The sequence below is a fragment of the Notamacropus eugenii genome, chromosome 5 (genome assembly GCF_028372415.1).
Source record: "Notamacropus eugenii isolate mMacEug1 chromosome 5, mMacEug1.pri_v2, whole genome shotgun sequence".
Taxonomy (NCBI): Eukaryota; Metazoa; Chordata; class Mammalia; order Diprotodontia; family Macropodidae; genus Notamacropus; species Notamacropus eugenii.
In genome coordinates, this window is record NC_092876.1 from 369363422 (window position 1) to 369375832 (window position 12411).

The following is a 12411-nucleotide window of genomic DNA, read 5'->3' on the forward strand; positions in this document are numbered from 1 at the left end:
TGACCAATTACTATAAACCATTACTAAGTACTTACTGAGTATCTCATTGAGTATGTGTTGGGCAAGATAACTTCTCAGGCAGGGAAATAGTCATAAAACAGTTCTCCTTTACCTTGATGGAGGCAAGTGCCTGATACATATAAGCTGAAAAACTATATGCAAATTACTTCATCTTTTAGTAAAGTAGACAACTCTCTAAGATTATATGTGTGTGTATGTACGCATGAATGGGTATGTGTCTGTGTGTGTGCATAAATATACATATATATATAAAATATGTGCATGTATGTATATACATCTATATATGCATGTGTATATGCAGATATGTGAGTATAGAGGGAGGGATGGAAGGGACTTTCTGTACCAGAAATTGCCGTCCATCCCTCCCTCTAAACTCATAGGTCTTGATTAAAAATAAAGGTAGCTGAGGAGCCAGTGTCTCTTTGGTATGAGAAATGAATAATCACAAGTCAGAAAAAGACAGGTTCACAACCTACCATTTTCAGGGAGACTGGTAGAAGGTCCAGGTTCAACAGGCGGTTCCAAACAATCCAACAAACGATTCACTTTGTTTCGAAGTTCTATCAGTTCTCTACGGAGATATTTCACCTGACTTGATTCAAGAGGCCTTGGTTGTCCATTAACTAGATGGGAAACATTAATTCATTTATTTGAAATTAATAAAGAGTATTTTACCCAAGCCCAATGAACATCAGCATCATAATATAAAATCCAGTCAAGAAACCACAATCATACATAGTATCTGTTGCAGCGACTATGGAGACTGGACCTATTATTTCACTGCTACAGGGAATTCCAAGATGAAGAAACTCCTTCTACTAACGCAGGTCAGCAACTTCTCTGCAATTTAGAAGAGATGTGACAAACACACAACTCTTACAGGCATTCACAAGTGCTGGCCAAACCAGATTAAAATATAATTGGGAAATACTTAATAAAGTAAATAAAAATACAATAAACAGATGTTAGTATGCACCCACAGGAATTCTAACATATTGCTGAGTAGTCCTTGTTTTAAATCTAATACCAGTGGCCTAGAGCACAGAGAGAGCTCTCACACGCCTAGGGTGATAAAGCCAATATATGACAGAAGCAGGACTTGAACTCAGGTCTTCCTGGCTCTGAGGTCAGCTCTTTATCCATGATGACAAGCTGCTTCTCCCTCTAAAGAAGAGTAAATACTTTGCTGCTCTAGTTTTAAGTTATTTTTGTTTCTAATCAGTTGCTTTTCAAAAGGAAACTGACACAATCCCAATGAAAGCATATGAAGGTGGTCACAGGTCATGTTCCAGAGCAGAGGTGTTAAAATCAAACAGAAATAGAGGCCACTAAGCCATACATAAAGATCTTTCAGGGCCACATACTGATTTAGAAAACCACAAATTATCTATGTTTCACTGTATTTTTATATACACTGTTATGTTTCCCAATCATATTTTAATCTGGTTCCAGTCATACACAGGGCCCAGGGTCTACATTTAACACTCCTGATTTAGAGCAATGAGTCTATAAAACTTAAAGCTCCCTATACAAAATCTATAAACATTAATATAATATTAACAAATGACATGTTTTAAAACTTTAAGGTCATGGAATAAAACCAATACTACAAAGACACAAAAGAAAAAGGGTAGAATTGATTTAAATGTTTTTCTATCACCTTACAGAATGAAAAGGCTTTCTTAAGTCTAATACATACAGATTTATAAAATCACTAGTATGACTGAATTTGATCAGACTTCTACTTAAACTCTTCGAGATTTAAATTTTCATTTTTTTAAAAATTTTTTTAATTTTTAACTTTTTTAATGTTCTATAATCACTACCATAAAACTTAGAATTCCCCCCCCCACTTACCTCCCACCACCCCCCTCCTTCCCCAAGACGGCATACAATTCTATATAGGATCTACATATACTTCCGTATTGTATACATTTTCACTATAGTCATGCTGTGTAGATGAACTAAAATAAATGGAAGAAATAATATAACAAATCAAAACACAATATACACACACACACACACACACACACACACATATGATCTGCTACATTCTGCGATTGAATTCCATAGTTCTTTCTCTGAGTGTAGAAGGCATTTTGCCTTAGAAGACCATTGGAAATTTTTTTTTTTTTTAAGTTCTTGCGTTGTTACGAAGTTCCAAGTCTACTAGGAAAAAACACTCGCACACTGTGGTCATTACTGTGCAAAGTTCTCCTGGTTCTGCTCCTTTCACTCAGCATCAGATCATATAAGTCCTTCCAGGCCTCTCTGAAGGTTCACCATTTCTTATGATGCAATAGTACTCCATTACATTCATATACCATAATTTATTCAGCCATTCCCCAATTGAAGGGCATCCCCTTGATTTCCAGTTTTTGGCAACCACAAAAAGTGCTGCTACAAATATTTTTGTACATGTGGGACCCCATTTTTATGATCTCTTGGGGATACCGTCCTAGTAGCGATATTGCTGGGTCAAAGGGTACGCACATTTTTGTAGCCCTTTAGGCACAGTTCCAAACCGCTCTCCAGAATGGCTGGATGAGCTCACAGCTCCACCAACAATGAATTAGTGTTCCAACTCTCCCACATCCTCTCCAACATTTATCATTTTCCTGTTCCGTCATGTTTGCCAATCTTATAGGTGTGATGTGGTACCTCAGAGTTGTTTTGATTTGCATCTCTCTAATCAAAAGTGATTTAGAGCATTTTTTCATATGATTATAGATATCTTTAATTTCTTCCTCTGAAAATTGCCTGTTCATATCCTTTGACCATTTATCAATTAGGGAATGACTTGTATTGTTGTACATTTAACTCAGTTCTCTATATATTCTAGAAATGAGGCCTTTATCCCCAAGATTAGCTGTAAAAATTCTTTATCAATTTACTACATCCCTCCAAATTTTGCTTGCATTGGGTTTGGTTGTGCAAAAATTTTTCAGTTTAATGTAATCAAAATTATCCATCTTACATTTCATAATGCTTTCTATCTCTTCTTTAGTCAAAAATTCTTCCCTTCTCCATAAATCGAATAAATACACCACTCCTTGCTCCTCCAGCGTCTCCATGGTATCAATCTTTATACCTAGATCGTGTATCCATTTGGACTTTATTCTTGTGTATCGTTTCAGGCATGGGTCTATGCCTAGTTTCCACCACATTGTTATCCAGTTTTCCCAGCAATTTTTGTCAGTGAGTTCTTATCCCAGAAGCTGGGGTCCTTGGGTTTATCAAACAGGAGGTTGCTATATTCCTTGCCTACTGTGTCTTGAGTGCCAAGTCTATTCCACTTGTCTACCCTTCTGTTTCTTAGCCAGTACCAAATGGTTTTGATAACTGCTGCTTTATAATACAATTTGACATCTGGTAGTGTTTGGCCACCTTCCCTAGCATTTCTTTTCATTAGCCCCTTTGATGTTCTGGACCTTTGGTTCTTCCAGATGAATTCTGATATTATTTTATCCAGCTCCAGAAGATAATTATCTGATAGTTTAATTGGTATGGCACTAAATAAGTAAATTAATTTAGGTAGAACTGTCATTTTTATTACATTAGCTCGGCCTCCCCATGAGCAACTGATATTTTTTCACTTATTTAGATCTGACTTTATTTGTGCAAAAAGTGTCCTGTAATTGTGCTCATATAGTCCCTGGGTTTGTCTTGGCAGGTAAATTCCCAAGTGTTTTATAGCATCTACCCTAGCTTTAAATGGGATTTCTCTTTCTATCTCTTGCTGTTGGACTTTGCTGCTAATATATAGGAATGCAGAAGATTTGTGTGGGCTAATTTTGTAACCTGCAACTTTGCCAAAGTTGTTTATTATTTCAAGTAGTTTTTTACTTGAATCTCTGGGATTCTCTAAGTATATCATCATATCATCTGCAAAGAGTGATAACTTAGTTTCTTCTTTGCCTATTCTTATTCCTTCAATTTCTTTACCTTGTCTAATTGCTACAGATAACATTTCTAATACCGCACTGAATAATAGTCGTGATAATGGACATCCTTGTTTCACCCCTAATCTTATTGGAAATATATCTAGTTTATCCACGTTGTACATAATGCTTGCTGAAGGTTTTAGGTAGATACTGCTTATTATTTTATGGAAAGTTCCCTTTATTTCTATATTCTCCAGTGTTTTTAATAGGAATGGGTGTCGTATTTTGTCAAAAGCTTTTGAGATAATTATCTATTGAGATAATCATGTGGTTTTTGTTAGTTTTATTCTTGATGTGATCGATAACGCTAATAGTTTTCCTAATATTGAATCAGCCCTGCATTCCTGGTATGAATCTTACCTGATCATAATGTATTATACCAGTGATAAGATGCTGTATTCATTTCACTAAAATCTTATTTAAACTTTTTGCATCTATATTCATTAGAAAAATTGGTCTATAATTTTCTTTCTCTGTTTTGTCTCTTCCTGCTTTAGGTATCAAAACCATATTTGTATCATAGAAAGAATTTGGAAGGACTCCTTCCCCGATTTTCAAAAATAGTCTATATAGTATTGGAATTAACTGTTCTTTAAATGTTTGATAGAATTCACTTGTAAATCCATCTGGCTCTGGAAATGTTTTCCTAAGGAGTCCGTTGATGGCTTCTTCAATTTCTTTTTCTGAGATGGGGTTGTTTAAGTTTTCAACTTCCTCTTCAGTTAATCTGGGCAATCTGTATTTTTTAAAATACTCATCCATCTCATTTAGATTAGTTTCTAATTATTGTTTTAATTTCTTCCTCATTGGAGGTGAGTTCACCCTTTTCATTTTTCATATCAGTAATCTGATTTTCTTCTTTCTTTTTTTAAATCACATTGACCAAAGGTTTAACAATTTTATTAGTTTTTTCATAAAACCAACTATTAGTTTTATTTATTAATTCAATAGTTTTCTTAATTTCAATTTTATTAATCTCTCCTTTGATTTTCAGTAATTCTAATTTAGTATTTACTTGAGGATTTTCAATTTGTTCTTTTTCCAGGCTTTTCAGATGTGTGCCCAGGTCATTGATCTCCTCTTTCTCTATTTTATTTATGTAGGCATTCAAAGATATAAAACTTCCCCTAAGAACTGCTGTTGCAGTATCCCATAAGATTTGGTATGTTGTCTCATTATTGTCATTCTCTTGAATGAAGTTACTGATTGTTTCTCTGATTTCTTCTTTAACCCACTCCTTCTTTAGGATTAGATTATTTAGTTTCCAATTGATTTTTGGTTTACCTTTCCATGGCCTTTTATTACATATAATTTGTATTGCATTATGATCTGAGGCTGCATTGATTATCTCTGCCTTTTCTGCACTGCATTGTGAGGTTTTTATGTCCTAGTACATGGTCAATTTTTGTATATATGCCATGTACCGCTGAGAAAAAGGTATATTCCTTTCTATTCCCATTCAATTTTCTCCAGAGATCTATCATATCTATCTTATCCAGAGTTTTATTTACCTCCTTAACCTCTTTCTTGTTTATTTTGAGATTAGATTTATCTAATTCAGAGAGGGGGAGGTTGAGGTCCCCCACTAGTATAGTTTTGCTATCTATTTCTTCCTGCAACTCCCCCAACCTCTCCTCTAAAACTCTGGATGCTATACCACTTGGAGCATACATGTTTAGTAATGATATTGCTTCACTGTCTATGGTACCTTTTAGCAGGATATAGTTTTCATCCTTATCTCTTTTGATAGATCTATTTCTGTTTTTGCTTTGTACGAGATTAGGATTGCTACTTCTGCTTTTCTTGCATCAGCTGAAGCACAATATATTCTGTTCCAACCTTCAACCTTTAACCTGTGTGTATCCCCCCATTTCAAATGTGTTTCTTGTAAACAACATATTGTTGGATTATGGCTTTTAATCCATTCTGCTGTCTCCATTTTATGGGAGAGTTCATCCCATTCACATTCACAGCTATGATTACAATCTGTCTATTTTCCTCCATCCTCTTTCTCACCATTTGTGCTTTTAGCTCTCCCATCTCCCTTCCCCTCCTCAATAATTTTTACTTTTCACCACCACTTCCTGCAGCCTTCCCTTCCCTCTTTTAACCCCCCTCACTTTTACTCCTCCTTACCCTTACTGCTTCTTCCCTCCATTTTAGCTTCCCTCCCCTTTCTTCCCCCTTCCCCTCCTACTGCCTATAGAGCTAGTTAGGATTATCTACTAAAGTTCATCATTCCCTCCTTGAACCAAATCAGATGAGAATACCTCTCATACAATGCTCATCTCCCTCCCCTCTTTCCCTCTATTATAATTTTGTACTTCTTCTTGTGATGTAATTTACCTTTTTCTGCTTCCCCCTTTTCACACCTCCTGTTACAATCCCTTCACATACTTAAATCATATTTTTAACATGACATCATTTACTTTATACCCGTTTCCTGGGCAAGTCACTTAACCTGTCTGCCTCAGTTTCCTCAACTGTAAAATGGGGATAATAAAAGCATCTTCCTAGGGTTGTTGCAAAGATTAAAAGAGATACTTGCAAAGCTCTTAGCACAGAGCTTGATGCTATAAAAATGCTGGCTATTGTTATTACTTCACCCTGAATCTACTTTTAACCCATCAGTCTCATTTACTTAAGAAAAATTCATTAATGAATTTTCATTCATTTGCAACAGCTTTCATATGCAACAGCTGGTACTGCTCTTTGACACATTGGTAAAGTTGTTTTCTCTTTTCTGCCACCTTATTTTAACATCTAGACTCCTCTTCTGGAAGTCACATGACCCTGAGATCTAAACTACCATAAATCCTCCCTCCTTGTACTTAAGGCTCCTCCCATTTCAGAAACAGCTTCTCTTACTGATCAAATCTATACTGATCCCTCCCACCAAATTCCTGTTTCTCTGACTCTCTAAATTCCCTGACACTCTAAACTCTACCTTGAGGGTGAAGAGAAAAGAATTACTTGAGATAGGAAAACAGGAAGACTAACTGCAAAAGCTGTGAACTGGCCTATTTTTGAAAAGCAGTACAGAATTACAGTAAGAGGTATAAAATCATACATATCCTTTGACCTAGTAATGCTACTATTAGGTTTCCACCCTAAGGAAGTCACTGACAGGAAAATAATTACTTACCTGCTCAAAAACATTAATGGCAGCACTATCTGTAATTGCAAAAAGCTCTAAAAAATTTGAGCAAGGATTACTAACGACTATTAAATAAGCTGTAATATATGCATATAATGAGGTATCCCTGAACAGCAAAGAACACCAAATATGAAGAATTCAGAGAAATGTGGGAAGCCAAAGTATGAAGCAAAGTGAAAAAAAAGAATATACAGGCTAAATACAGTTATGTAGATGAAAACTCTAAAGGGTGACAAAATTCAAGTTAATGCAACAGGTGATGTTGGCATTACATTGTTAAAATTAATGTGCAAAATGTTTATTTTCTTTTAATTGTAAAAGGTCAAAGTGTAACTATTTACCAGTTTGGGGTTATCTGCTTTGTTTCTGGGATTTTTTCTTCATGAGTAACACAGGGTTTACATACAGAGGGCCCAACAGTCATATAATTTTCTCCTACCCTTCTTACTGTCCCATACACACATATTAATGGTCAGGTGGCTAAATTTCATAGCTCAGACCCACTGGGAGCTGGTTTTCCAGATTGCACAATACAAAACTAAAATACCTAAACACAGTAAAAAGCAACTATCTCTCCGACCAATAAGGATAGGTTATGGAGCTATGCAGAGCAATTGAGAATACAATAAAAGAGATCGGGAGTAAGAGAAGGAGAAAAAAGCATTGGATTGTAAATGAGAAGCCACAGATTCAAATCCCTGACTCTGCTATTTATTACCTCTAGAATACTGGGCAAACCACTGAAGAGATCGAGAACCTGAGTTTCCTCATTTAAATCAGGATATAGCACCAGATTTCCTTTCAGATTCTTTCTAAGTGTCAAACCTATAATGTGGTCAAACATGGCCCCACATAAAAGTAAAGGATCATTCAAAAATAAAAATTGCAGAAAATCTAAAAAGTTAGCTTCTGACTGAGGAAGATCTGGGTTTGGGTTCAGCCTCTAACACTCACTGGCATATTCATGTAATTCTGGGCAAGTCAGTTAATTTCAAGTTAACACTAAGGGTATATGGTTCTGATCTGTATGTAAAAGTGAGCTTCCTCACTAGGAGTTCCCCATATCTAACAGTCAAAAAAATTCTTTTAAAGAAGGAAAAGAAAAATTGTACCATCTATTTTTATTCCCCAAAAGCATCTTTATCGTTATATCTTCACAAAAATGTTTAAGATGGGACTTTATTTTTTTAGTGGGAGTGGGGGGAGGGAGGAGTAGCAACTTCCTTATACTTCAAATACAGTCAAATACTTAAATTTGTATATGCCATTTCCTTCACTTACAATTCTTTTCCATCAATACCTACTAATTAACATGTAGTTTGTAAAAATTCTCTTTTTCAAGATATAGTCACTTCTCTACTTAGAAATGTCCAAAAAAATTCAATATTTCTTTTCCCCTAAAACTTACTTCTTCGCAACTTCCCAATGTCTACTAATTACATAATTCTTCCAGTCACTCAGGCTCATACCTTTTGTGTCACCCCCACCTTTTCACCCTCCTTTACCCCACACATGTATTTGATAGGTTGCCAATCCTGTCAACTCTATCTTTTCATCTCACACAACTACCATCAGTCTCTCTCCTCTACAATCCATCCTTCATACTGCCAAACTGACAATACTAAGGCATAAAACTAATCATGTTACTACCATGACAGGGAGGTTAACTGCCTCACTGCCCTTACGATAAAAAACAAATTTGTCTATTTCGTACTTAAAAGCCTTTCACAATGTGGCTTTAGCTTTTCTTTTCAGGATAATTACACATTATTCCCAATCCTACACTCGTCACTCTGGCTGGGCTGGTCAACCCATGGTTCCCTACAAATGTCATTCCACCTCCAGCCTCTGTGCCTTTATACAGACTATATTCCAAAGTAGCAGTGCTCTCTTCTCACCGATCTCTTGGAACCTCTTCAAAGCTTCTCAGAGGCAAAGACCTCCTTCAAGAAGCTTTTTCTGATTATTCCAACTGTTAGGTACCCCCCAATCACTATGAATATATTTTGTAATCATCTTGTATTTACTTATCCACAATTTATTTATCCAATTATCCATAGTTTATTCCCCCTAGATAGAATGAAAGCTCCTGCAGGGCAAAGATTATATCACATTTTTAATTTGTATACCCAAAGCCAAGCAGAGTACAACACACATTATTTAATGTATATTAACATAGTTAATATATTAATATTGTGTAATTAATAGAATATATTAGATAATTACTATATTAAGCATTTGTATATTAATGTCCACCAATACATAAATTATATTCCTTTCCCACAAAATATTTCCCTTAATAATCTCCATTTCACTTCTAGAGAAAATGTATCATTAAACTTCTATTTTGGATCACCCTACCCTTGTAGTAAATTAGTTGCAGTAATTTAATGTTTTTCAGCTGTCTCCTCCTGCTAGATTTTCTTTTAAAATACCTTCTAACAAATTATAATTACAATAGCACTTCTTCCTTAAAATAAAGGCTCTAAAAGTCACATATGTGTATATACATATATATATACGTATACATGCATATGTATATATATATGTATATATATATATATATATATATATATATACATACATACATATATATATATATGACAAATACACATGTATTTTGTTAACATTTTCACCAGGAATGTATGGAACTAAAATAGAAATTGGAAGTTGGCAACATTATACTCTAACCTATATAAAAATCATTTTTAAAAAATATTTAATTTGCAATCTAGATTATGCTGATCTGAACAGTTATTTGTATCCTTGTTTTAGCTAAACAATATCCTCACTTTTTTTTTGTCCACAAAGGAAAGCTATCATTCATAAAGCACAAAAACAGAGGTTATCAACAATTTGACCAAGTAATCTAAAGTTAAGCTACAAATATCCAAGTTTGGAATACAGAATACAAATATCATTCATTACCAAGTTTTATTTTCATGATTTTATTTTAAAATAACTGTCAATGTAAAAGGAAAAGGACCTATATGTACAAAAGTATTTATAATAGCTCTTTTGGTGGGTGGCAAAGAATGGGCAATTGAGGGGATGCCCACTAATTGGGGAATGGCTCAAGAAGCTGTGGTATGATTTTGATAGAATATGATTGTACTATAGAAAATGGTGAGCAGGACTGATTTCAGAGAAATCTGTAAAGATTTGTATGAACTGGTATAAAATGAAGTAAGCAGAACTAGGAAAATACTGTATATGGTAACAGCAAAACTGTAATGATAATTAAATGTGAAAGACTTAGCTTTTCTGATCAATATGATAATCCAAGACCATTCCAAAAGACCCAGGATGAAAAAGGCTATCTACTTCCAAAGAGAGAACTGACTCTGTATAGGATAAAGCATACTTTTTTTCATTTTCTTTGTGTTTCTTGCTATTTATTGTTTTGGATTTGGTTTTGACAGTTTTTTGGCAACATGGATAAAATGGAAATCATTTTTGCATGATTTCACATGTATAACTGATAGCATACTGCTTGCCTTATCAATGGGAGAGGGAGAGAAGGAAGTGAGGGTGAAAATCTGGAACTCCAAAAAAATTTTAAATGAATGTTAAAAATAAAGATAGATGAATGACAGAATAAATATGTGAATGAATGAAAAATTGTTTATGCCTTAAAATGGACTAATGTTCACTCCCTGACTTAAAATTTTTAATGGCTCCCTAAAATCTCCCAAACAAACATTTAAGTTGCTTTTAAATTTGACTGAAGGAAGTAAAGGCCCTCAATTTTTCTAGATGTCTCCTTTCCTCTGTCCATTCTAATAACTAAAACAAACCCCTCTGCCCCTCACGTCCACGTCTCTTTAATACATACCCCCTATGCTTTCCCTTTCAATCACATAATTTGAAAATGGAAGAGGCCTTAGGAACCTGAATCAGAATTCTTGGTAATTCTGAAAAACCAGAAACCACGTATCATCATTATATTATGCAAGTATGGAATCCAAATGATAAAGTTAGAGTACTACATATATATATATATATATATATGAGAACACATATGCTTATATAAATATGTATGTATATACAAAACCATGTACATATAAACATACACACATGTCTTTAAACCAATGACTGCTAACTTACAAAGAAAGCTTAAGATATCTGCATCTCGATCTGGATTATTTTAAATTCTGTGCTGCTTAACAAAACTGTGACATATTGTTTAGCCTCCACTCACGAGTTTTTCATAAATAAAATGTTAAGTGTATAACATCAATTCCAGAAAAGTTTTTTGCTAAATAACTACCTTAAATGTGTGATTCAAAGCTGTATTGTGACACATCACTTATCTGGCAACCTCTAGAAAGACAGCCAAGAACTGGGAAACAAGCAAAAAGATCTGTGAAAACCCAAAATAAATGTTGAAGTCCATACACTAAAGCTCATAGGTCTTACTTACTGGAGAATCCCTTAAGCCCCTACACAAAGTTTTTATGTTCTTATTGTACACAATATTTTAACAAGCTTGATGATGTTTTCCCAGCTCATAGCTGGGTAAAGTAAAAGTGGTGATAAAAACAAACACACTAATAAAAACAAAGTTACTACAAGTGAACAGACAGGAAAATTAGAAAAAACAAACATAAGAAATAAAGGAGGACTAAGGTCTAAGGTGAGCTAGCATAGGAGCAAACAGGCCTACTCACACCTCAACAGCCTCTGAGAATACCATGATACTAAAGCATCTTATGGTAATTCATTTTCATAATGAAAGGGCAGTAGTAATATAGTAGAAAGTGCACTAAAGTAAGTCTTGGGCTTGGATCCTACTACTTACTAGCCATGTAACTAGAAAAATCACTATTTCATAAAGTTGAACCTAGCCCCCTCATATGTAAACATGGGAATAGTTTGACTACTTCACAACTTAGTTTTGAAACAAATAACTTATAACTAGAGTGCTAGTATTATTATATAAATGCAAACTAAAAATGTAATCATGATAACCTTGAATTATTAAGAGAGGGTTAAATTATGTTCAGCATACTGAGCTTCAGAAAGCAGGGCAGCACATGATATATTTCACAAAGATCTTTTTATAGATCTTGAAAGACTGCCTTTGCACTTACAGATGAGGGTAAGAGATATTAAATGACTTACCCAAGATCACAAAACTAGTCAGCTAATCCAAAAAAGTAATTTTTAAAAAAAAATTTAAGGGTTAAAGGGAAAAGCTTCAAAATAGGGAAAAATCACCTTAGGAAGAAAAGCTCATTCTTTAGTAGTACTAGATAAATGAGGCATCACTAAATTATTTTAAAATGA

The 12411-nt window shown here is 34.5% G+C and overlaps 1 protein-coding gene across 4 annotated transcripts in view; it reads right to left on the reverse strand.

Moving 5' to 3' along the window:
* Positions 1-12411, reverse strand: part of TFG (trafficking from ER to golgi regulator) — a 37173-nt gene that overhangs the window by 12942 nt on the left and 11820 nt on the right. For all 4 annotated transcript variants that reach the window (XM_072614186.1, XM_072614184.1, XM_072614187.1 and 1 more), the window contains exon 4: positions 498-644. In XM_072614186.1, the coding sequence (XP_072470287.1) occupies positions 498-644 (147 nt within the window). The remainder of the gene's footprint in view (positions 1-497; positions 645-12411) is intronic.